Source organism: Mobula birostris, chromosome X (assembly GCF_030028105.1).
Source record: "Mobula birostris isolate sMobBir1 chromosome X, sMobBir1.hap1, whole genome shotgun sequence".
Lineage (NCBI taxonomy): Eukaryota > Metazoa > Chordata > Chondrichthyes > Myliobatiformes > Myliobatidae > Mobula > Mobula birostris.
In genome coordinates this window covers 53,183,531-53,210,208 of record NC_092402.1, presented here as the reverse complement: position 1 = coordinate 53,210,208, position 26,678 = coordinate 53,183,531, and the positions used below count along the sequence as shown (strand labels likewise).

The 26,678-nt window shown below is 41.4% G+C and overlaps 2 protein-coding genes and 1 long non-coding RNA gene across 6 annotated transcripts in view; 1 reads left to right on the top strand and 2 right to left on the bottom strand.

Annotated features, from left to right (window-relative positions):
- LOC140191602 (uncharacterized) overlaps positions 1–5,125 on the top strand; it is an 8,241-nt gene extending 3,116 nt beyond the window's left edge. Inside the window, exons 2-3 of the long non-coding RNA XR_011883858.1 lie at positions 422–484; positions 5,027–5,125. This is a non-coding gene — a long non-coding RNA (uncharacterized lncRNA). The remainder of the gene's footprint in view (positions 1–421; positions 485–5,026) is intronic.
- Positions 1–20,517, bottom strand: part of LOC140191598 (homeobox protein Hox-C8-like) — a 129,691-nt gene extending 109,174 nt beyond the window's left edge. For both annotated transcript variants that reach the window (XR_011883852.1, XM_072249140.1), the window contains exon 1: positions 20,312–20,517. The gene's annotated coding sequence lies outside the window, so the exon portion shown is untranslated. The remainder of the gene's footprint in view (positions 1–20,311) is intronic.
- On the bottom strand, positions 8,354–19,821 carry LOC140191597 (homeobox protein Hox-C9-like). 3 transcript variants are annotated; one of them, XR_011883851.1, is made up of 4 exons: positions 19,495–19,821; positions 11,088–11,539; positions 9,503–9,734; positions 8,914–9,000 (listed from the first exon to the last, which is right to left on the bottom strand). XR_011883851.1 is itself a non-coding variant. In XM_072249136.1 (3 exons), exons 1-3 carry the CDS (start codon positions 19,656–19,658, stop codon positions 8,762–8,764), a joined length of 855 nt encoding a protein of 284 aa, XP_072105237.1. In that variant the 5' UTR covers positions 19,659–19,806; the 3' UTR covers positions 8,354–8,761. The 3 variants fall into 3 exon arrangements, 2 of the variants coding, with proteins under 2 accessions (XP_072105237.1, XP_072105238.1); XM_072249136.1 differs by lacking the exon at positions 9,503–9,734 and having other exon boundaries at positions 8,354–9,000; positions 19,495–19,806; XM_072249137.1 differs by lacking the exons at positions 9,503–9,734; positions 19,495–19,821 and having other exon boundaries at positions 8,354–9,000; positions 11,088–11,869.
- Positions 20,518–26,678: the final 6,161 nt, after the last annotated feature.

Here is a 26,678-nt window from a genome sequence, read left to right as displayed (position 1 = left end):
TCTCTCTCTCTCTCTCTCTCTCTGTCTTTACGCGTATAAAGGTCGGTATTTCAGATTAAAATAGTTCTCTAAACCGGACTAATTTTAATGTTAAAAAACGAGGGAATGGACAAAATGCTTTGATCGAGCGACAAAATCGCCTCTAGTTTTGGAAGAAGACGAGATTGCTATTCTGACTGTAAAATGCGTTCCTCTGTTAATGTATTTTTGACAGTTAACGCTGCCTAATATCGTCAGTATTTTAGCAATGATCGTGAAGTGCGTTTGACAGGGATCCAACAAGAACAAAGTAACAGTTGCTCAACGGTAAAGCAATTCGCCGCAAGTACATATGCGAAGGCAAGCAGTCAAAACTGATAGAATTACTAGAGTTTTGTTCCCCTAAGAAACAGAATTAAGTATTTATTTATTTTTTGTTTAGAAGATTTCAGAGATCGAACAACATCCTAAAACTCCAGGCCGTTCATTTTCTTGAATCCAAAAGGTAAAAAAAAAACACCTATTTTTAAAAGAACAGTGTAAGCACTTCGCTTTAGTGTTTAGATTGAGTATTTCTGTGTAAGCGATTTCAGGCTGCCTTACCATAAAACACATTATTCGCCCTTTCCCAGAACGAACGAAATAATTAATTATCACCAAAAGTTAATTTGCAATCTTTCTCCTCCGGAATTGCTTTAGTCTCTCCTACTTGTTAAAATTAATCCACGGGCATTCCCCAATTTTAAATCAAATCACTCCTCTCCCTCGGCAATCAAGGAGCGTATGCCTTTCTGGAGCCAAATTCACGGACTCCACATTATCGACGCGGCGGGCAGGGGAACAACAGAATTAATTGGAATTTAGCAAAAAAAATCCTGCGACGGAGTATTCGGCGATCGCCCCCGAAATAGCCCTCCCCACAAATCCCACCATAAATATTTCTGTTGATACTTTTCTCACTCGCTGCTAACATCTAACAACTTCCGCAATTGGAAATCATTTAATTTATTGATATTAATTGATTTAGTAGTAATAATGTATTGAATAGAAAGCCACAGATTTATGTGCTATCATGTTTATAACTCTCAGACATTTAATCTTGGGGCAGTAACTAACGCCTTAGTAAAGTGGGCGAAACCGTACAAATGTATCCCCTTCCCGTCAGTCAAGTAATAACGTCAGTGAACGACTGATCTATTTGCGTAAGACAGCACTAACTTTAACAACATACTTTAAAACACACAATAAAACTTTAAGAGGTACAATTTAATAATAATAGCGGCGATTAAAATGGATTTCCAGTGCTCCCGGTCTGCAAAGCCATTTGTTTCCTTTTAACCTGTCGGGGAGAAATCATTTGCGAGTACATATTTTTTAAAAGAAGATAACCACTTGACACCAATATTGGCTTCGTGGGAGAGGTGGAGCACGTTTTGTTCTTACTGAGGACTTCTTACAGGAAAATCTGACAGACACATTTGTACAACTGTCTTTCTATCACTCCCTTCTCTCTCTCTCTCTCTCTCTCTCTCTCTCTCTCTCTCAGAACTAGACAAACAAGCAGGCAGACGGATAGAGAAATAGATGGATAGATAAATAGAAAGAAAGAAAGAAAGAGAAATACAGACAAAAAGAAAGAAGGATAGATAAATTGGTAAATGCGGGTAGTAAATTGGATAGAGATAGAAAGAGAGAGATAAAGTTCGACAGATAGATAGGTGAACAGGTAACTAGATAGAGTGATTGTTAAGTGCCAATAAAAATAAAATCTGTTTATGCGCCTCTTAAGAACGATAGTTATCAATGCACTGATACCTCCTCTAAGTGTGGGTATATGTGTGCGTGTGTGGGATTGGAGTGGCAAGGTTTTGTTTCTGTTTTGGCGGTTCTCCTCACGTTTTTACCGAGATCACGGCGGTCCTCTTACTCGGGAAGCCGTCCTTGGCAATGAATTAACATTCGCCTTGCTTCTCTCCATTTTTTTTTACACCCACACCTTCTTCTAAAAACCCAAGCTTCTGACTCGAAATCTGCCAGCGTCAAATACTGATGCTTTTTATAAAGTAAATATTTTAAAACCTCAACATCCCCCCACCTCCCTTCCAGCCTAAATCCCGGGTCTCCGGATCTTATGTCTACACAATCAATAATTAATCACGCTGGCGCGATACCTCACTTTAATATATTTTAATAGACGCTGCGCCATTCAGGGTGGATATAATGAAGGGTTGATTAAGAATTAAACCCCATTCCGCCAAGGTTGTTGTAGGAAGGGGGTGAGGTCACGGGGTTAGAGAGCGAGGATTCTTTCTTTATTTTTGACCAAGCCTGCCACCTAGTGACATTCGGTGAGCTCTGCAGAGCATTCCGTCTCAAAAGTAACATCTCAACGGGGGAGTGGTCGGATACTTGGCTCTTGACTCCGTTGGAAATTCCATATAATACCCTCCCCCACACACCCACCGAGCATTAAGCATTATCCACTGTGATCTTTCTCTCTGTCTCTCTGGCCTCGTTTCTCCCTTTCACACAGATAGAAAACGCTGATACTTGTGTCCGTACAAGTATAACACACATAGACACACACACACACACACACACACACACACACACACACACGCACAAACATATACACAGACACACACACAGTCAAGTACAAAAGTACTTTCCCCCTAACATTGCATACACAGAAATCTAAACACGCATACATAGATTCTCTCTCTCTCTCTCACTCTCAGACAGACACAGACACACACACGAAGACGCACAGTAAAATACACACGCACTGTCAGATATACACACACAGAAATGCACATACACGTACACACACACACACACACACACACACGCACAAATGTATGGTTAACATTGAGGAATACATAATCTTAAGTGTTCAAATACATATAGTCACATATACCCAAGCATACAAACGCCGCACACACACGAATTCTCTACATACGCACACATAATCCAAATACGGGGACACAAGAGATTCTGCAGGTACTGGAAATTTTGAGCAACATACCGAAAATGCTGAGTTTCTCCAGCAGTTTATGCACATTCAAGTACATGAACTTTACAGACACACTCACACATGTATACATACGAATTCACATACGCATGTGTAAATATCATAGACCTATAACACACGCACGTGAAGTCATACAGATGCACCGACACTTTCACACCCAAATATAACACGCACGCCCACACACAAATAAACGCACAAATGCACAAATATCCAGCAATATGCATGCAAGTACTTAAAACACATACTTACATATTCATATGTATACATTGAAATGTTTAAATATATAAAACTGTACACACAAACACACGTAAACAAATATCCAGTAATATGCACACATGCTTGTAAACACCCCGCGCATCTTCACACTCACTTATATATATTTAGACATGCACACGTACATTCATATGCCGGTATGCACACAGATACACACATATCTACAACATTGACAGACGCAGCTTAACAGAGACACATTATATACATGCACCCACAAACACACATATCCACATCGCAGCGCGCGCGCACACACACATCACACATTGGGCGCCAAGGTAGCGTAGAGGTTAACACGGGGCGTTCGGGAGTTCGGAGTTCAATTCCGGCGCTGTTCTGTAAGGAGTTTGTACTTCATTTCCGTGGAACGCGTGGGTTTTCTCCAGGTCCTCCGGGTATTTCCCACAGTCCAAAGACGTACAGAGTATGTTAATTGGTTATTGTAAATTGCCCTGCGATTAAGTTTGAGTTAATCGGGTTTGTCGGGGGTTGCTACACATGCTCAAAACACATATATTTATACACATAAACACATACATTGAAGCACTAACAGATATCTAGTCATTACACACATAAATAAACACACACACTGGAACAGTAATTGATAAGTCACCATCTGGGACATGCCCTCTTCTCATTACTACCGTCGGAGAGGAGGTAAAGGAGCCTCAAAACCCAAACTCAACGATTTAGGAACAGCTTCTTCTCCTCTGCCATGAGATTTTTGAATGGTTCGTGAAAACAACCTCACTACCTTATTATACCTCTTTCCCACTAGTTATTTGTAATTTATAGCATTTTTGTGTCTTGGCACCGACCCACAGAATCAGAATCCTTTTTCATATACACACATACATACACGGGAGGGCGTCGTTGACCCTCGAGTTTAGATTATTTGCTGCATTTTCCTTAGCCAAGTCGTTTTGGGGGAATGGTGGGCGGTGGTAGGGTGGGGGTGGCGAGGAATTTCATCAATAAACCAACAAATGCAAGAATGGGTTAGAAGCTACCCCACCCCCAACCCCGTTTCTTGCGCTCCCTTACGATACGCGCACAAACAATCTAGACGACATTGCGTGCCCCAGTCCGCCATAAAGCGATAAAATAATTAAACCCAGACGTCTAGCCTGTATCTCTTGTGGCTGTCTATAACCCTTGTGTCTCCGAACGCCAGGGGGATGTGTTTGGCGGTTGTAAATACTTCCTTCTAACTTCGGAAACCTACCTTCTCTCTCGGTCTCTCTCTCTCTCCCTCTCTCTCTCTCTCTCTCTCTCTGTCTCTCTCTCTGTTGTTCCCCCCTTCTCTCTCTGTCTGTGTCTTTCTGTCTCTTTCTCTCCCTCTCTGTCCGTCTGTCTGTCTGTTTGTCTCTCTCTCTCTCTCTGCCCCCCCCTCTCTCTCTCTTTTCTGTGTATCTCCCCCCTTTCTTTCTTTACTTCAAATCTGAAAGGACGGCCATTTAATGACTTAAATCTTCAGACGATCTCACCTCCCTTCCCACGCCAACCCCCCCCCCCCCGCGCCTACACCTCTACACCATCATTCCTCTCTCCAAGAATAACAAAAATAGGAGCCCCAATTTTACACGGTGGGGTGGTTGGGGGAAGAAGTGGAATTTTTTTAAAACTTTTAAAATAGATGAGTGTGTGTGTGTGTGTGTGTGTGTGTGTGTGTGTGTGTGTGTGTGTGTGTGTGTGTGTGTGAATGATAATACCTTCAGGTTTCCTAACTGCTTCGTGTGAACACAGGAAACTAAGAGATGGAAGGTCATTTGGAATTCTACACAGCGCTACTTAAGATCTTCGTTTTATGGCTTGGGAGAGTTTCACCTTCAACTACAGGCGGGCTACGAGGTGAGCAGAGCGCCGGGGGTAATGGCTGTGTGACATAAATTCGCTTTCTATTTCATCAATTAACATACACAGAGAGGCACACAGACAGACAGACAGACAGACAGACACACACACACACACACACGTTGACAAATTGACAAACGCAGATAGACTCAGGCACACTGAGACATAAATGCCGATATACACGCAAATAACTTCCACACAGATATAATTAGACAAATCTTGGCGTCCCTTTCTCCCTTTCAATCTTTTTCTTTGTCTCTCTCTCACACAGTTAAGTAGCGAAACAGATTATACACCTACAAACACACTTTCATTCTCTCTCTCTCTCAGTTAAATAGGTAAACTGCAGATATAGAAACAAATTCTCAGTTCTCTCTCTCTCTCACACACACACACAGAATTAGGTAGACATAGAAGTATATAAACAAGCACATTCCCATTCTCCCCTCTCTCTCGCACACAAAGATACCAAACTAAACATATAGGTGTATATAAAAAATTCTCTCCTCATCTCTCTTCTCTTATGAACTCACAAATAGAAATTTTGCTATATGAATAGAGATAAAACAGACAAACCCACAAATATTGACACAAGCACGGACTCACACGCAAGCACACGCAGCAATGTAGATACGCGGGCAAACAAACACACACACAGTTACCATAAGTAGGAAAACATATAGATATTTACACAAGAATATCCTTACAAACGTTCAGAAACGCACGCATAAAAGAACGCGGAGTATGTGTACATATGCATAGATAGATAGTGGTACACACAAATACAGAAACAAACAATTTTAAAAACGCACATGCTCTTATTTAGGTGCGCAATATGGAAAAGCACACATGAAACATTCACATACATTGTGTACTGTATATAAAAATGTAGCCACGCGCACAATGCGGTTATCGATACGGTCGCAGATAAATATAGGTGAAAGCACACAGATAAACACAACATAGAGATATATGCGTATAGCAACACACACATACAATCTCGCACACGCGTACGCACCATACGGATGCACACATACCGACTCTTTCTCTCTTACACAGAGATTCTCTGTCTCACAAGCGCGGGCGCGCGCGCGCACACACACGCACACACACACACACATTCACACTGACGCCAACACCACGAGTAAAGACAGATAGTTCTACTCCCACACACAAATACACACAAGCTCATAGAGTAACACACGAATACACCCATACACAGGAGGCCATTGGCACCCGGGGCTGTGGATTTAGTTCAAAACTCTAAGATATAATTGTCCTCATATATTGAACTTCAGACTACTGGCTGGCTAGAACGAATTAATTGGTAAACATCAAATTAAAATAGTAGTGGTGAGTTGTTTGACTGTCAAATAAAATCAGCCGCACCTTCGAGCCCCCACTCAAATACACCATCTCGTCCCATGCTCTCCCCGAATATATAAGCGCATCCACAGAGGAGAGAGTCGCTTGAAGTAACATTTATTTGAATTGAACCTGCAATTGTCCATAACCCTCGTATCTCTCTGCGCCAGTGGGATGTGTTTGGCGGTTGTAAATACTTCCCTTTAATTCCTGAGACCAGTCCTCTCTCTCCCTCTCTCTGTCACTCACTCACTCACTCACTCTTTCACTCTCACTCCTTCCTCTCTCTCTCTCTCTCGTTTACCGACTGTTTACATTTTGGAAGTCTATGAACGATACTTATTTACCTTTATGAATTTTAGGAAGAGTGTAACATGAAATAATGACTCTGTCTCTCTCTCTCTCTCCCTCCTTAGCCCTCTCTCTCTCTCTCTCTCTCTCTCTCTCACACACACACACACACACACACACACACACACACACACACACACACACACATACAACAATTATTTCTCAGTGTCCCTGTTCACATGAAGGTCGGAGTCACCAGAGTCTACACAATCGTCTTCCAAATGCAAAATAGATCTGAATATTTCCGATATATGCATCCTCCTATTGGTAAATTCGAACTGATTTTCACGTGTTTTTCGTCATATATCATTTAACTCTTGATATATTTCCCTCCTTATCCAATTATACAGCAATTTTTCTGTGTTTCCTCTGTATCTATCGATCTCTCGCTCTCTATCAGCTATATCCATTTATCAGATATATGTATCCAGGTATATATTTATCTATCTATCACACCATATCAACACACACACAAATGTACAAATAAATGCACTTGCAAAACGGACTGACTCGCACATCTACCTATCTTCCAAATCCCATTCACGCTGATTCTTTTCAGCGGGACATATCTCGCCTGCAAGCATTTTAGTTTTTAAAAATACCAACGCGCCTTTCCCGCTTCTATTTTGTGGCGTTTGTGGATTTTCAGTAGACATATAAAAGGCGGAGAAAGGGGGGGGGGGGGAGAGAAAGAGAGCGAGAGAGAAAAGGGCGAGAAAGGGACAGATATAGTTGCTATGCAAAGCTTGAAGGGAGAGGGAGCGATTCCAAAACAACAGACAATTCATCTTGACAACAGAGATGTTATGAGTGTTTGGTAGCGGCAAGAGTGCATTTTAGTTTGCACTGTTTCAATTATCTAGGATCGGGGGACAATTGTAAACCAATTAACAGATGCAAGTTGTATATTAATTCGATTATTATAGTCAAATCAACGTCTGTGCCAGTGTTAATGAAATGTAATGAGCTTGCAATGTCTTAATAAAGGTTTATTTTTCTCTGTATGGATGCTTCTTGATTACGTTTGGAACTTGACTTTTTAAATTGTATAACAGGAAAGTAACAATGAATTTGTCTGTGTGTGTGAGACGAGGTAGAGTCGGAGAGGGAAAGAGAGTATGGGTGTGAGAGATTGTGTATGAATAGTATGTGCATGTCTATATGTGTGTGTGTGTGTATGTGTGTGTGTGTATGTGTGTGAGAGAGAGAGATGGCATGTCTGTGTGTTAATGTGCATGTATGAATTAATGTGCCCATGTGGGTGAGTGTGTAAGGGATGTGTTTGTGTCTGAGAGTTGGCATGTTTGCGAGAATATGTGCGCGCGAGCTTGAATGTATAGGTGAACTACTTTGTGTGTGTGTGTTTGCGCAGTCACAGGTGTGTGTCCGTATAACTATGTCTTAAGTGTATTTTACTTTCAACTTCAAAGACGCCCGCACTCAGCGCTCGGTGTTGTTTATGCGTATATATTTAAACAAACCTATTCCCCTTCCTCAAAAAAAGAGAGTTAAGCATGTTCTGTCCAGTCTGAAATATATTTAAATACTTAACATACAGCCATCGAAATGTGACATCACAAATGGACACATGACCACATCAAATTACTCCGAAATATTTTTACAAAAAAAAGACACATTTCCTTCTGTACAACCTTACCACGGTGACAATAATTATTGTACAATTTATACAATATTAAACGAAAATCTTTTCAAACTAAAACTTACGTTTTGTTAAATTATATAAACCTTTCAAAAGAAGGGGGTGGGGTGAACGTCTGAGTTTTTGCTCTGGGATCGGATCCAGTGAGAAGAAAAATTTTAAATGTTTCTATGCTGAAAAATGACTTCCTTTTTTGCTTTGATTTTCCTTCCAGTCCACGCCACGAGGCTTAAGAAAAATGACGGAAGACGTTAAGTTTTTTCGGTTTTCTCGCGATTAATTTTTTTCATCTTCATCCGCCGGTTTTGGAACCATATTTTGACCTGTCTCTCGGTGAGATTCAGGAGACGAGCGACCTCATAGCGTCGGTCTCTGGTTAAATACATATTGTACAAGAATTCTTTCTCTAGCTCCAACGTTTGGTGTTTTGTGTAAGGACAACGCTTTTTCCGCGTCGACCGGGCATGTATCCAATTCACGGCCGGATTACCTGTAGCGGTGTGAAATGAGGATTGAGTGCGGGTGGGAATTTACTTTCAAATGAAAACCGCGCGCATAGTCACCACGATGACAAGAATCACCCCATCCCTAAATCCCAAACATCTGCCCCCTTTTTCTCCCCGTTTCTCTATGCTGTTGCCCTCTCCTTCTCGTCTCCCCGTCTCCTTCTCTCTGCTTTTCTTTTTCACATCCCTCTTTTTTCTCTCTCCCTCTTTCACTCTCTGTACTTCGGTTACTCTCGTTCTCCCTGTCAACCCTCCTCTCTTCGCTCCTCTCTTCTCTTCTCTCCTCCACTTTCTCTTCTCCTCTCCCTCCCTTCTCTTTCTCCCTACCATATGTTAATTTTACCTCCCCTTTCCTTAAACACTTGCCCGTCTCACTTCTCCCTCCTCTAGTCTCCCTATAAAAATATCACTTGCCCCTCCACTCTGTCTGTCTCCACCTAACCCCAACTCCCCTCTCCCTGAATTTGCTTGAAAATTTGATCTCACCCTTTAGAGTTTGGGTTAGAATTCGGGTTAGTGGGATCCCCAGCTTCTTAATCTAATTTTATAAGTTTACGCCTCTTGCTGCCGTTACGGCGATATAATTTCGGAAGATCGAGCGGAACTTAGTTGGTACTAGGGAGGGCTGAGGGGTTTCTTTTTAACATAATGGCAGTTCACAGAACAGACGCTGGAGGCTGTGGTGTAGAATCAACAATGTTGGCCCAGGGCAGACACTCTAAAATAAAGGATTTAAGTAAAGTCATTTTCAAAGCCTCTGCCCCTTTCAAAATCCATTTGACTTTTGTTTAAGGCGCACTTTTTATACGTTTCGAGACAAAATAAAAAAACATTTTGCTATACTAACTTATAATTAAAATACCGCCCAGTTTTGTTCTTTTTTTTCAAATAGTGACTTAACCAGATATATTAGCTTTTATACCGTGGACGTCTAATTTCTCCCTCTGTCTGTATCCTCCGAGTGGTCTGTTTATCATTTTCTCTCCCTCCCTTACTCTTCCCATATGTTCTGATCCTCTTCTCACTTTCCCCTCCCTGCCGCCTTTCCCTCTCTCTCACCCCTCCTAAAAAAGTATCAGCTTCTTTATTTTTCTGCATCACTCTCCTCATCTCTGCCTCTCCCCCAACCCGTCTCTCCATCTCTCCATTCTGTCCATCACCTCTTCCCCTCTCTCTACCTCTACCTCTATCCCGGCTTTCTCTCTCTTCTCTTTCTGACTCATTCCCTATCTCCAACCGTCTCTATCTTCCCTTCTCCTCTGTCCTTTCCTCTCTCTATACCTGTATGTAGAGTATCCCACTTTCCCCCTTATCTCGCTCTCCTTCACACATGCAAACACACACCCAAACACAAACAGACACAAATATTCACACAAACGCACACATGCATACACCTGCCTTCACTGCACTATTCCCCTTTTGCTCTATTTATTTATTGTAACAGAGTGATTTTTACTGCTGCCGCAATACAACACTGCTGATGCCAGTGATGATGAACCTAATTCTGATTTTTATTCAATTTCCTATACAACTGCTCAGACCCAATTCCAAGGCTACACCACCTGCTGTCTAATGTTTTAAGACTTAGGGACAACAATTCTACACTAAACACTGTACTCACCCCTAACCCAAAGACAATCCTAACCACATCGCCCATAAGCTCAAGACCCAGTGCTAAGTGTTCTACAAGAAACATTGTACCCACCCCAATAACCCAACGACAGCATTCCCCCAACACACCCCAAAGGAGAGGGTCCGTGTGGGCTCAACGCCTTCTTTCCTCCCCGGCAGCTTCGCCCCAACGATAAACCCTTCCTACTTCCCGGCTAGCGCTCACCAACCCCCGCCCCTCCCCAACACAGACACACACACACACCCCTCTCAACCAGATTGAAAACGTTATTTCACCTCGGGAGAAAGAGGAGGGAACGCGTGTCTGTAAACTTGATTCATTAAACATGGTTGGTGGCTAGGGCGGGAGTGGGGTGGGGTAAGGTTCTGGAATAGATTTTGGAGGGATGGTGGTGGGGGAAGGGGGAAGGAGGGGAGGTGGGATGGGTGGGAAACTTACTCGGGTCGATTTCCGCTTTGTCTTCCTTGGGCCTCGCATCCGGCGCGCCGACACACTGCGCTACCCTTTCCGTGGGAGAGCCGTAAAGGTAGTCGGCGAAGCAGCGCCCGTCGCTCGCAGCCGACCCGGCGCCGGCCACGCACTCCGGTTTCATGGAATAGGGCCGGCCGCCGCCGGGGAACCCGTGGAAGGACACGGCGCCCGGCAGCGGCTCCAGCCAGGGGCGTGCGCATCTGGAGTCGGGGACGAGGTGTGGCTGGTGGGGGTAGGAGTGGTAGATGCCCCCGCTGGGCACCGTGCTAGGGGCCCAGGAGTTGGTGAAGCTGGGTGCTCTCGGCGCGGCGGAGTAGGAGCAGGGCGCCGGGAGATCCATACAGTCACCCATCAGTGGCGCAGTCGGGTGAGAGGTCGGCGTTCCGAACCTGCCCGTGTACATATCCTCACCGTCATGGCTTATAAGAGAATCGATGTAGTAACTGTTCAAAGCGCCGCCGCTGCTCATATCACCCGGTATCAAAGCGCGAACAGCTCATTCACGCACATACATTCACGCACGCACGCATAGACACATGCATACACACATACACACACACACACACACACACACACACACACACACACATACACACACACACACACACACACACTCACAAAACGTTTTTACATTCCCACTCTCCCTCTCTTTCTCCCTCTCTCTCCCACACACACAAACACCAAAGCAGGTGATTGTGTGTATGTTTGGATGGGTGAGAACTCATTGGGTCTCCGAAGACCACGTGATTGCATGGATTTTTTTGCCCCCTCCCATCCTCCCTCCCGCCACCACCACCTCCTCTCTCTAACACCCCCTTTCCCCGATCCACCAGCTCTCCCCCAGCGTCACCAGAGAAGGAGAGATAAAAGGACACGAGGGGTTTTCCCGAATGTGTTAACGCTTTTTCTACGAGTCCCAACAGTGAAATAACGTGCTTTAATTTTAATTAAAAAAACCGTCAGAGACTAGGAAGGTAATGAGTTGAATTGAAATAGATACAACTTTTTTTATCATAGCGGTTGCACGCCCTCGGATCATTATTTGAAACGATTGCAGATTTTCTTTTTTCGAAAGCCCTGTTAAAATTCGCCTTCCGGATCCTTGACAGAATAATTATAGTCATTCTGTCTTGACAGTCCAGATCCTTTCCTTCCCCTTGCTAAATTAAATCCATGCTCCATAATTTCTCATAACCCCAGATTATTTGACTGCACAAGCAAGCATTCGGTCCAAATTTCTATCTACGAAGTGACTATATATTTGTGCATGTGATTTTTTTGAAAGAAATTATTTCAATAAAGTTTTTATGATGTCGAATTCCTCTGAAATATATCGTTATCCATATTTTTAAATGTCTAGCCCTATTTGTCTAATGAATGTCGAGAGTTGCGTGTTGTAAAACTAACATTATAATTGTATTTGCAGGTGTGTATAGGTACCTAGAGAGACAGATAGAAAGAGATAGAAAGATAGTTAAATAGAAGAGTCGAGAGATAGATTGAGTGAGATAAATGAGTGAAAAATAAGTGATATATTATAGATAAATAGATAGCTGGATAGATACATAGATAGATGGATGCTTAGAGTTGTAAAGATTAATTAGGATGAAATAAATTAAGGAAACTAGAGAGAGAGGGAAAGGAAGAGTGAAGGTGAACACTGTTGCAAATATTTGATCACAATTAATATTCTTTGAAAAACATTTTGTTAGTACCAGATATTTAGTCCTACATCGCATCTGCTTATCTCCTGCGAACATTGATTCCACTGTGGAAAATAACCCCAGCAGTCAAACACACAGGCTTACACAGACACACACACACACACACACACACACACACACACACACACACACACACACACACACACACACACACAAATACACAAACACACAGACACAAATACACACACACACACACACACACACACACACACACACAGGCCCTACATCAAACACAATCAGTTGACTTCCAATTTACGAAAACAAATCTCGAGGGCCGATTAGCAAGCCAACAATTTTACCCCCATCGCTCCCAAGTAAATCGCAGGTCGAAACAGTTTTTTTCCCAACATAAAACAGTGTAACAGCCTGCCCGCTCCTTCTTCAGAAGCCTCCCCTCTAAGTGATAAGATCGATCAACGGTTCTGGGAAATAAGGCTCCGTATTTAATAACGAATTCACCGCAAACAAGATCATTCAGTTGCAATAACCTGCTGTTGGATAGGAAGGAAGGGGTAGGGTTATAAATCAGACAGGAAGTTGTGTGTATGTGTGTGTGTGTGTGTGTGTGTGTGTGTGTGTGTGTGTGTGTGAGAGAGAGAGAGAGAGAGAGAGAGAGAGAGAGAGAAGTCAAGGTTTATCAGGCGACAGACGAATGCTAGTTTTTAAACAATTAGACAGGTTCGTCCCTCTCAAGAGCGACTGGATGTTATCATTTATCAAACAAAGGATTTCCTTCCAACTGCGTGCCGGGAAGAAAAACCTAGAGTTAGATAGATAGATCGAGAAAGAGAGATAGGTAGATAGAGAGATAGAGATAGATGGATAGAGAGAGATTGAATAGGAAATTAAACGTATCAAACGATCAAAGTTACTGGGCGCACAGCGCGAAGGAAAGTTGTAAGGTTGACAGTTTAAAGATGCAAATGATCCGATTGGGGTAAAACAGGCGAACGACGAGACAAAAAATAAAGAGGCGATGGAAATCAGGTTCTTTTACGAGTTCAAGTTGTTCAAGCAGTTGCATGAAGGGGGGTACTTAAAAAATTAACGATGTTAAATGCCAAGGAGATGGAGTGATAAGTCACGAAAAGTAAATAGGGAGAACGTTAAGGGCAAGGATATTGACAGGGAAGCGAGAGAAGGAACTAACTATGGCGATCAGTGAGAAACATGAATTTAATGTAAAAATGCAAAAGCGGAAAATTAAGAGTGGGTGGGACAGGGGGAGAAGTGGAGAAAATACAGAGAGAGAAAGAGAGAATATACAATATACAGGAAAGATATACAGGGAGGTATTAGTAAACGGACAGACTGTGAAGGAAAAACATGCGCATGCACTGTTGATAAAAAGGAGAAATCAGAAAGACCATAAAGTCAACGTAACAAAAAGAATTCAATAATCAAAAGGATATTTGTTGCTGCAGATACTAACATCTGCGGTATCTTATGTCTCCAACTGAAAGCATTAATTGGGAAGTGGGGAAAGAAAGAGAAGCTGAGGAACATACAAATGAGTCACTACGACAGATAAATAGACACTTAATATAGAAATGAAGCGGTGATAGGGACAGATGAATATAAAAATGTAAATAGACAAAGGGAAATGATATGTAGAGAGAAAATAAATAAAGAGTCAGGAGACGTAGGTGATAAAGAGGCGTAAATAGCGATGGAGAGGGAATTGTAAATAGAAAATGTAAATAGGAAGCTGGGGGAAAAGGAGATCAATGGATAACAAAATAGTGGGGCAGAGCGAAGAGATAATTTTGGAATGAGAAAGAAAATATAAATAGAGTAGGAGGAGAAGGTTATAGTGAGAGAATGATCCCCAAAGAGAAAATGCAAACAAAGATTGGGCAAGAAGTGAAAATAGAGATGATAATAAAATATGCAAGAGTGGGAAAATGGGAGAAGGATACAGAGAAATGGAGAATAAATTTGTAAATGGGTCAGGAAATTAAGTGGTAGAAGGTAAAAATGTAAAATAGAGATAGGAGAAAAAAGAGGGAAATAGATACAATGTAACATAATTGGAACTCAAGCAATGGAGAGTTGAATTCTAGTGCGCTGGATGTGAAAGCAGACAAAGGAATTTGAGTGACGATGAGAAACCCTAGATAGAAAATCGAGAAGGAAGGAAAAGGAAAAGAAATATAAATTACTAGGAGTTAGAGCAAAGGAGAGAATGTGAAAAGGGAACTAAAATGTGGGGAATGGGAGAAGGGAAATAAATGGAAACTAGAGCAATAGAGAGAATGGGAAAGGGAGATAAATAGGATGAGGAAAGAGACATAAATAGAAATGAAAAAAGAGAAAGGGAAAGAAATAATAAGAAATTTTTTAAAAAGCTATAAATTGCTGGAAACTAGGCGAAAGAGATATTGAAGATATAAATGGGAGAGACAAATAAAGGGCAGGGGGGAAAGGGCGATTGAGGAACACAGTTTAAAATTGCAGTTAGCGAGGGGGTTTAAGTGTAGAGTCATAAGCAGAAATTTTATAAAAGGGAGGAAAGAACCATAGATAGAAGGGGCAAAAATATAAATTACTGGAAATGGGGCGATACAGAGACAAGGATATATAAGTAGAGTGGGTGAAATGACAGAGGGTCATAAGTAGAAACTATATAAACGGGGGAAAAGATATAATATACGTTACTGGAAATGGGGCGACGGAGAAGCAGGGTGGGAAATTGTGTAAAGGAATTGAGAGCTTTATAAATAGGAAATATATGAAAAAAACTAAGGAAATAAATGGAAATATGTGAAATATAAATGATTGGAAATTGGGAGACAGAGAAATAGAGAGATAGAGAAACAATGATATAAGTAGAGTGGGGATTATGTGCCGAACGTGAAAGAGAGACAGAGAGAAGGAGAAATTATAAACACTAAGGGAAGAAATAGAAAGGGGTAAAATATAAATTATTGGAAATATTGCAGAAGGGGCAGAGAGACTGACGCACAGAGGGGTGTAAAGAAGGCGGCGGAATTAAGTGATAGGGAGTCACAAATAGAGAAAAAAATAAAAAACAGGAATAGCAAAAGTTGTAAAAATAAAAAAAAGAAATGGTCTATAGAGAGATTGAGAATCAACGATATAAGGAGGATGTGGAATTATATGTTGGAGAGACAGCCACAATAGAAGAGATAGAAAAGGGGCAATGGAGATACAAAAGTATAAATGATTGGAAATGGGGCGACAGAGAGATTGAGAAGCAGATGTATATAAATAGAACAGTGGGATAGATCTCCGCACAAATGAGAAAATTTGGGAAAATGGAGAAAGAGGAAAAAATATAAATAAAAATGACGACAGATGGGTCGAGAAACAAGGGGTATAGGTTGGGTGTGAGTTTAGGACTTAGTGAGTCATAAATATAAATTATAAAATGGAGTAAAATATAGGGGTAAATATAAGTAGCAGCGCAACGAGAGAAAGAGAGAGAGAGAGATTAAGAATCAACTATTCAAAAATGGTGGGGAATTGTGTGATAGAGAAATGCTCATAAGCAGAAATGATAAAACTAAGGAAATGGAGAAAAAGGTAAAAAATATAAATAGAAATAGGTTGATAGAAAGGTTGAGAAACGTGGATGTGTAGGTTGGGGATTAAATGATATAGTCATAAATACAAATAGAGAAAGAGGTAAAGTATTTATCGTTGAAAATGGGGTAATGGAGCACTTGAAGAATAGATGAATCTTAACAGCGAGGGGATTGAATAAAAGAGAGAGAATAGATTAGATAGATGCAGCAGAAAATATAAAAGAGTGAAAGAAAAAATTAGTTGGGGAGAGAGATAAATATATGTTAATGGAAAATTGAACAGAAGTAATTAAAATTAAATAACATAAATAGTGTGATCAATAAAGCTGAGAGAGAATTAGTAAATGGGAAATTGTAAAACTTTGACGCAGAAGATGATAGCTGAATCAAAATGAGGAGAGGAATGAAAAGTAAAGCCATAACCAGATTAGGGTAAATGAGCGCAGGGCGAGACAGAATGAGAGGGCTCCAAGGAAGGATATACAGAGGAAATGGGGAAAATTAGTCAGAAAGACGAAAAATAGATGAGCATACAAAGCGAGACAAAAAGGTGGAAACATGTGAGGGCAGGTTTGGGGAAAATTACATAGAGATAAAGAAAAGGCGAAATCAGATTGAGATAGGTAACAGAGAGAGAGAGGGAGAGGGAGAGAGAGGGAGATAGAGGGAGACAGAGAGGGAGAGAGTGAGAGGGAGGGTGAGAGAGAGGGGGGAGAGAGATGGATAGAGAGAAAGTCAGACAGACACGGTTAGGCTAAACAGAAACGCCTCATCTCCCATCAGAATCCCATTTCTTTCGCACATGAACGCAGTGCCAAGGATTAGGAAATCGTTCCGGTAAAAATACAGCTGTGGGGGTTTTGCCATCTCGTTTCCGTGGGCGAAAAACACTAAAGTACTCAGCAGTGTGCACATTTGAAAGGGAATCAGAAACGCAAGCGACTAAATAGAGAAAATAAAAGTGTGCATTTGGTTCAACATAAAAGTCATGGAGTCAACACCAAACCGCAGGAAATAAGCAACCAGCGCACACAAAATGTCAACAATTCCCAAGACCGGTCTCTATCTTCATTTCACAAACCACATCATGTTGGCATACATAGTACATCCAGTAAACCACAAGTAATCTGGCACAATATCGTGCATTTGTAAATTATATAGTTAAAACACAATGCGTATCAAACCACATTGACACAAACATCGATCAATGCAGATAATTTTAGCAGAACATAAAACATTTGAAATCTACACAAAAAGTCCAAAAACATCAAAACACGTTCAATGAAAATTCACATCTATAGTTCATATCTTCCCGGGGGAAAGTGCACAAAACATATACGCGCGCACTCACAAACACACACAGAACTTTAAATATTCAAAGAATTATGATGACGAATGTAACAATTTTCATTGACGCAAGCTTTAGATGCGAAAATAAACCCTTTTGTATGCATGTGCGTGTATATCGGCATCTATTTATCTGTCTTCTGCCTTTACCATATACAATTCATGCAGCTATCTTCTTATTTATTATCAGTAATCGATCTCTATTTACTTACTGATTACGTAAAATCAATTTATCAATCTATATATTTATGCCTCTATGTATTACATATAATTTATAATATCCATCTATTTATTACCTATAATCTATCTAGTTGTCTATCTAAATATCTATCTGTTTCTCTCTCTCTCTCTCTGCATCTTTTTATTTATTTTGGAAGGTATATGTAACCGAATCATCTACCGAAACATTTAGCAAAGCACCAATCTATCTCTTTTCATCGAGAGTATTCAATTAAGTAATTCGTCCATTCAGTCTATCTAATGTATCACAAAATTTAAACAGCACATTCCCAAACTATTAGATGTATCTATATACAGACATGTTTTCAAATTTCAAACAATATTTATGTTTATCTATGCATGAAATAGATATACCACTGTAATAAGTATCAGCGGAAACACCATGAGACATTTGTAACTATATAAAGTCTCGTACATTCACGCATTCCCGAATGATTCACCTTGAATCCACAGTGATTCACGCTTCTTTGCGCCGTTTTACCCAAATTCATCAATTTATGGAGGGGGTGGGGAGAGTAGAGCACTCACTTGGGTGTGTGTGAGTGAGAAGAGAGAGAGGGTGGGGGTGAGAGAGAAAGAGGGAGGGAGAGAGATAAATCGGAATTGGAATAGGTTTATTATTGTCATATGAATCGAGTGAAAACTTCTGTTTTGCGTGCCACCCAGACAGATCATTCACACACAAATACACTAAAGTAGTACAAATGCAAAACCAAAACTACGCTCAATGTTGTGTCACGGTCACAGAGAAAGTACGAGGCAGATGGACAAATAAGGTGCGATAAAGCGCGAGGGGCAGAGCAGGGCAGAATGTGCCTGAGACAGAGACAGAGAAAGTGAGTGGGAAAGAGAGAGACAGAGAGAGTGTGAGAGAGCGAGATGGAGAGAAGGAGAAAGAGGGGAGACAAAGAAAGGGAGAGGAGGAGGAGGAGAGAGAGAGAGAGAGAGAGAATCAAAATAGTTTGGGATTGAGACAAGTCAGAAGCAAAAGTTTCCCTGAAGCTTTTGTCCTAGTTTTATGATCCGTCTAATTGTCAAATCCGATTTTAACACTGTTTCAGAGTAAAGACGGGGGGCCTTTTATACTGCCCCGTCTCCGACGACAGACACGGAGAGCACCTGGCCGGTGCTGCGAGTCCGTGGGACGCTGCGGCCTTTGTTTTTGTTTCAGAAGTTCGAGGAGGAGGGGCGGGCGGATGATCCCATTCAATAGTCTGGTGAAGTTTGCAGGCTGTAAAAGTTCAGAGGCGCTGCTGTCTAGCCGGATTCCGCAAATGTCGCCCTTAAACTAGAGGGGGGTGGTGGTGAGGGGCGGGGAGTTAGTTGGGGGGGGAGGGGATAAGAGGTGAGCGCAGTCTTAGGAGGACGACAAAAACAAAACACATTTCCTTTTTCAACTCACCATCCCGGCCGCGTCCGTACTCCACCAGCTCGGGTGTTGACGGGCTGGGAGTGGGAAGGGGTGGGTACGGGGGTGGTGGTACCATTGAGCCGTAGAGGAACTGAAATATTTACCTGAAAAAAAGTTGCTGCGCTGCGGAGGCGGAACATTGACAGGACAAGAGGGCACCCGAACACACAACATAACCCTCTGCGCGCACGCACACGGACAAACAGCTCTCTCTACCCCCTTCCACATCCGGACACACAATCCCACGCACGCAGGTACTATATCGCATACCCGGAAACACAAGCCCACATACACAAACACGGTACCCCACATGCACAAATACTGTACCGCACACCCAGATACACAACCCCCAACACACGGGGATGCTGTACCTCCCACTCCGACACGCAACCCTACACACACAGGTTCTGTACCCCCACCCGGATACTCAATCGGATAAACACAGATATTGTACTCCACAGCCGGACACACAATCCCACACACACACATACACAAACAAAAACACATTCACACAAGCTCACCATACAAACGCAGGTATGCTTAGACACAAACAGACGCGCACAGACAGACACAACCACATATCTAAACCGCACGCACGTACGGGCACACAGACAGAGACACAGACACACACACACACACACACACATACACCTAGCCACTCAAACATATGCTCGTGCACACATGCACACAGATGCACAATCACACACATTATATAAGTTCGCGCACAGTAGAGAGATATAAACAGATACGGGGGGGGAGAGGATATACAGGCGCACTCTCTCTCCCCCACTTCCCCATCATAGAAGACAGCAAACTTTTAAAAATAAGCCCCTATTCTCCCACCCGACAGCCCCAATTTATATTTTTTAGATAATCTCTCTCTCTCTCTCTCTCTCTCTCTCTCTGTCAAAAAATCCCTACCTCTAAAGTCGAGTTTTGCGCACCTTGACGTGAGGGACCGCGCACGATTCTCCACAAGGTAAATTCTTCAGCGTTTCGGCGCTCAGGCGAGATTGTCGGTGGCTTTTTACATGTTAGATTTAAGCAGCAGTGTGAAAGGAGGAGCCCTTGCAGAACTGGCGTAAGGAGACGTCAAGAGGCGGGTCCGGGGGGTCAGGAGAATTTAATGGGCTGGCGTTCAGAGACAAGAGACATTCCTTTTGAATAATTGCTGGTGACATTTCAACCCCCCCCCCCCCAAACATACACACACACACACACACACATACACACACACACACACACACACACACACACACACACACACACACACACACACACCATCTCCCTCTCGCTCTGTTTATCTCTCTCCATCTCCCTCTCCCTCTCTCTCCCTCTCTCTCCCTATCTCCATCTCTATCTGTGCTTCTAACTCTATTTCCTCCCTCTCTTCTAGTTTCTCTGTCTGTCTATCTATCTATCTATCCCTCTATCTATACATGCACCTCTATCTACCGAACTATCTATCTAAACAATCAATTTGTCTATCTATCTACCTATCTATCTATCCATCCATCTATCTATCTAATAATCTCTATATCTGTCCCTCTCTCTCTCCTGGCAAATCACCGTCTCCCTTCAGTCTCTCAGTAAGTCTCTCTCTTTCTTTAAACGACTATCTTTCTAGTTATTATCCATAATTTACCTACATCTATTTATTACCTATTATCTATTTTCTTTCTGTCTATCTATGTATTTTCTTTCTTTCTATCTACCTATCTTACCTATCTTTTTAAACTATCTATCTACCTCCCAGTAAATTTCTCTATTTCCCTCCCTAGCAGTGAATTTTTCCTCTCATTCTCTCTCTCGCGCGCTCACACAGTAATTTTCTCTCTATCTATCTCCCTTTCACCAACCCCTGTCTTCATTTTGTCTTCCGAGACCCTCTAGCGCTCAGACTCACCCCTCTCTCACTCTATTTCTCACCTTCCATCCCTCCTTCTCTCTAACCTCTCTTCCACCATCATGTCTTCCCCTCCCTCCCTCTCTCCATATCGCTGAATGTCAGTGACTCCCTCTCCCTCTTTTTTTTCTCCACCGCTATCCTCACTCTCCCGTTCGGCTCCATCTCTTTGTCTCCCCATCCACATCTCTCCCCCTGTATCACCCATTTCTATCTCACCTCTCTACCCCTCTCCTCACTCTCTAACAGTCTCTCCACCTCTCTCTCCCTCTCGTGCGCTCTCTCTCGTACACACACACACACACACACAGTCTTCCGCTCTTTTCTCTCTCTCTGTTAGTCCTCCTTTTCCCCTCTCTTCGCCGTTCTCTATTCGCCAACCCTCCTATCCACAACTTCTTCTTCTAACCTCCCTCTTTCTTTCTCTTTCCAAATCTAGAAATTGCAGTATCCCGTCCGTATCTGAGAACGCTCTTTTCGAGCCCGCGTTCAAAGGGTAAAACGGCTGAATAAGCCTGGCGTGTCAACATTAAAATATCGCAACAATATATACATAAAGAATTCCTAATCACCTAATCGAATCCCAATTGTTAACCTCGCCTGAAAATTCACAGCATGACAAACCAGCATTTCTAACTGCACAAAAATCACCCACATGCATTTGTGTCGCAACTTTTCTTCTTAGCGTCTTCTGTAGAAAGCTGCTGAGCCGCGGTCGGAAGGAAATAAAATCCCTTCGCCTTAAACATCCCTGGATCAAACCTACCTGCAGTTCACAATTTGATTCTCCCCGGTACACTTGCCCTAAAAATGTGCCGGATTCGTTGACGTACACATACACAGACAGAGAAACTGACAGGCAAACAGAGAGACAGACAGACAGACAGCCACACACACACACACACACACAGACATTAATAAACACAAATCTACACCCTCCCGACACACAAAGACCCACAGCTCCCCAATACACTTTCTTTCGCACATAAACATAAACAGACACATATAACGATAATAATAAACACACACACACACACACACACACACACACACGTATAATGATAAGCATACACATAGACATACGTACAATCGTAATGATAAATACACGCATACAGACATACGGACACGCACACAAGCACAACAGTCTCACAAGAACAGACGCATAATCAAATTACGCAATGACACATACATTGAGGAACAAATATACTGAAACATACAAACAGATACACACAACCGCACAAAATGTGACACATGCAGTCACGCACAGAGTCGCATTAGAGCAGGCGAGTGCACCCACGGCAAATGCAGTCGTACGCATAAATACAAACAAACATGTACTCAGAGACACGGACAAAGACACTTAAGTAGTACCATCACAAGTATACATAAAAAGAAACACACAGGCATGCGTGCAGTTTCAGATACACAGGCTCGAATATAAACCCAAATACATCTGTACAAGTGCAGGTATAGGATCTCAACAGACACACACACACACACACACACACACACAGACAAAATCGTTATTATTCTGAATTACAATATGATCGAGCAATCGACGCACAGATACGAGTCGTCTCGCCAGCAACAAACACTCAAATTCTAATTCGCTAGTCTCTCAAGTCTCGGCGGAACCGGCGAACGACTTGAGATGTGAATGAAATGTTAAAACGAGCGCCTTCTGACGCGTCTGATGCCACAACGAAGGGCAGACGGAGGGACTCGTTTTTATAATCAATCCAATACGATTGTGTGTGTGTGTGTGTGTGTGTGTGTGTTTACCCGTGTGTATCAATCTAAAGTTGAAAGCGACCTACATTAGAAAATTTGAAACATCCACACATAAAACACTCAACTTAACAAAGTTGACCAAACTTACAAATAAAACTGCATTATCTTGCTTTCGTTCGGAGAATTCTACCGAGTACTGGTTTAATCGCGTCAATATCATTGCGGTTCCAACGTCCGCTACTTCGTGTATTAATCAAATGAATATATAAATAAGTGAAAAGGAGAAATTACAGCGTCCGCATTAAATTTCGCGTATTGGCATGATGATCCATCTGTTAAAAACGCAAGAATTAAGAGTGGGAGATAAATGGTTTAAATGGTAGAAGCTTCCAAACCGCTATGTTCTTGTTAAATGTAAAAAAGGTCCCCCCCCCCAACTCCGCTCTTATCGCAATCTGATTGTTTGCCTTGTCGTGGCATTTTATTTGTCTATCTGCCCTGAATTTGGAGGATTCGTTGAGATATCGTTGGCTCTAAGTTATAAAGATTAAGCTGTACAATCTCTTTCTCTCTCACACTGGCAGACACGCACACGCACAGCCACACACACACACACACACACACACACACACACACACACACAAACACACACACACACATACAAATACATGAGGTTGGAATAATCGCACATCCGATACCATTTTCATCATGTTACGCGTCGGGAAGAGAGAGCGTTTTTGCCTCGATTACCTCCCGGAACTTCTGCGTGCGGAAGTCTTTGCCAACCCCAAGTTCTTCTCCACCTTCCTCCATCTCCCTGCTCCTTTGCCGCATCTTCTTCCCTCAAGTTTACAACTACTCTTCTCGCACTCTCTTGTCCATTTGGCTGGCATGGTCTCTTTTGGTCAGATTATCAATTTTTCACAACACTTTTTTCTCCTTTCCTTCCTCCCTCCCTTCGCTCTCCCGTTTTCCCAATTATGCACCGTTTATTTCCAACTCATCCTCTTTCTTCACCCACACACAAGATGACAAATTCAACCTTGCTCGCTCCACAGTAAAATGAAAACAAAAAGTCTTTGGTGGGACGTAGAAAGAGTGCAGCTCGGTGTAAGTTGAAGTTACTGTATTGTAAGCGTTGTGTGCGTTTTTTTAAAGTAAGTAATCAAATCAATTGGTGTAAGGCTTAATTAAATATAGAAATGTATAATTAATGGAGACGTTTAATTTCTAAACATTATTGTATAAAGCTTAAGACATCAAATTATTTGAATAAACAGAGAAACAAGATATGAAGGTTAATATAACATATATAAATTAACTATATATTAAGCTTGGCTTATTATGATTCAAAGCCTTAAACTATATATTAATATATTTTAATATGTATCAATATTACTCTTCATATATATGTATATAAATATTTAAGTATCTTAAGCTTCAATAAAACCACATATTAAACTTTGCATTTTGTCCTTTATGTTCAGATAACGCTTCACAAATTAAACTTCACAAAGAAAACATTGTTCGTTTACAGATTTAAATTAAATATAACAAAATATAAAATAAAGTTTGTTTTATAAAACTTTACATGAGTTACAAAATGAAATTTAGTATATACAGCTTAATAGATGAAATTCAGATTAATGTGATATATTATAAACCTTAAAAGGATCCGTGGATTTTAATTTATATAAAATGTATATAAGCATGAACGAAGTTTAAAATACAAGATTTAATATATGACATTTAAATTATATAAAATTAGATTAATATATATTATAATCCTTAATTTACAATGGCATGTGTATTTTATCTTATATAACGGTTTACGTGAACATGTAATGACATTTAAACTATACTACTTAACATATAACGTTTAAGTTTTTATATAAAATTTAGATTTATATGTAATGAAACTATATTACAAAGCTTAATATCATTTACAAATGATCATAGCATAGCAAAATCCAAGGCTTTAACATATTAATTTAAATTTATGCATTTTAATTAATAATCAATTAAACTAATGAAACACAGGCTAAAATCAGCAAAATGCATGTGATAACGTAGATAAACTTGAAAAACAAAACGTAATTGTGTTATAGATAAATAAGCTTTATATATATATAGTACACTGATTTGTTTCGTTGCACATAACACCGTAACTATCTATCCATCTAGCCATCTATATATATATATATATATTATAATGTATAAATTATTTGCATGTATAAAGACTAGTATAGGTAAGTTTTGCTGATATAAAATTAATTTTAAATAACGTTAAAAATGTTAACATTTTAACAAAATGCTATATTGTTACGGAAGTCGGGTAAACTGGAACGAGATGGCACAGTTATCATTCTGTTAACAGTTGTTCAAAACTTGGGGGATGTAGGACAGTAACCTCAATGTACTCTGCGTTATTTCTCAACTGATTTAAGTGGTTGAGGTTAAACGGAACGAGGAAGAAAACCAGTGAGAGAAGTATCATAAACAACACAGTGCCTGCGGAGGCTCTCTGAATATCTCAAGGCCAGAGGCAAATTTCGAAACTGCTTCTCTTTTAAACAACACCAGAGTAAAAAGAACAAAATCAATAATACGCGGGGTTATCCTAGCTCTTCTCATCACTCCCTGATCAATGTTTGATGTGCTATTGGGAAGCGGCTTTCCGATACAGACACAAGAAAGCCGTAACGTCAAGGGCAAAGTTAATGCATTTAATTTAAAAGGACTCCAGAGATATGTAACTCGCACAGGTCTATATGCACGTGTATGAATTAGTTTTATCTTTAGTCAATGTATAAGCTATAGTTAAGATAAAATCAAATGAAGATTCAATCTTGGCGATGCAAATTATTTCAATTTTTTTTGTCTCCGTTCCTGCACTTTTGGATCTACACACACACACACAGGATGTTGAAGAGAGATTAGACACATTTCAGATTAAGATTCTCCTCTGAACAGTGCCTTAGTCCCTCGCGGAGCGGATGGCGAGCCGTCTTGCTCTCATTCTCCGCTGCTGCGTCGGTCGCTGGGCCCCTGGCCTCCACGGATCCCAAGCTGGAAACTAACTGACGTGATTAAGGCAGTTTTTTGTTGCGGCGTCTTCACTTTTAATCCCAACAACAGTAAACTACCTACACCACGTTTCAGCTGCGTAAGGGTGTGTGTGTGTGTTGGGGGGGGCGAAATAAGGATATTCAGGTGTGTGTGTGTGTGCGTGCGCGCGCGCGCGCGCGTGTACCCCTCTCCCTTCCTTTTCGCCTACATTGTACGTAGCAAACGCCACCTTAAACTTAACACGAAAGATATACTTATTTCAGAGCCTGTGCGTGTGTGTGTGTGTGTGTGTGTGTGTGTGTGTGTGTGTGTGTGTGTGTGTGTGTGAGAGAGAGAGAGAGAGAGAGATAGAGAGTTGGATCGTGGGTGGAGAGTGTTGGAGAGAGAGACCGCAGACGTCTTAAGTCTGCAGACGTGAAAAAACAATCCTATATAAAATTAAGATGGAATAAAAGTTCAGGTAGTACAGATCGTAATGGAAGGATGAATGGAATGGGAAAGAGGAGAAGCGTTCATAGAGAAAAAAAGATGTCTAAATATAAAAATCAGAATCATGCATTGATCTTTTTGTAAACAAAACGC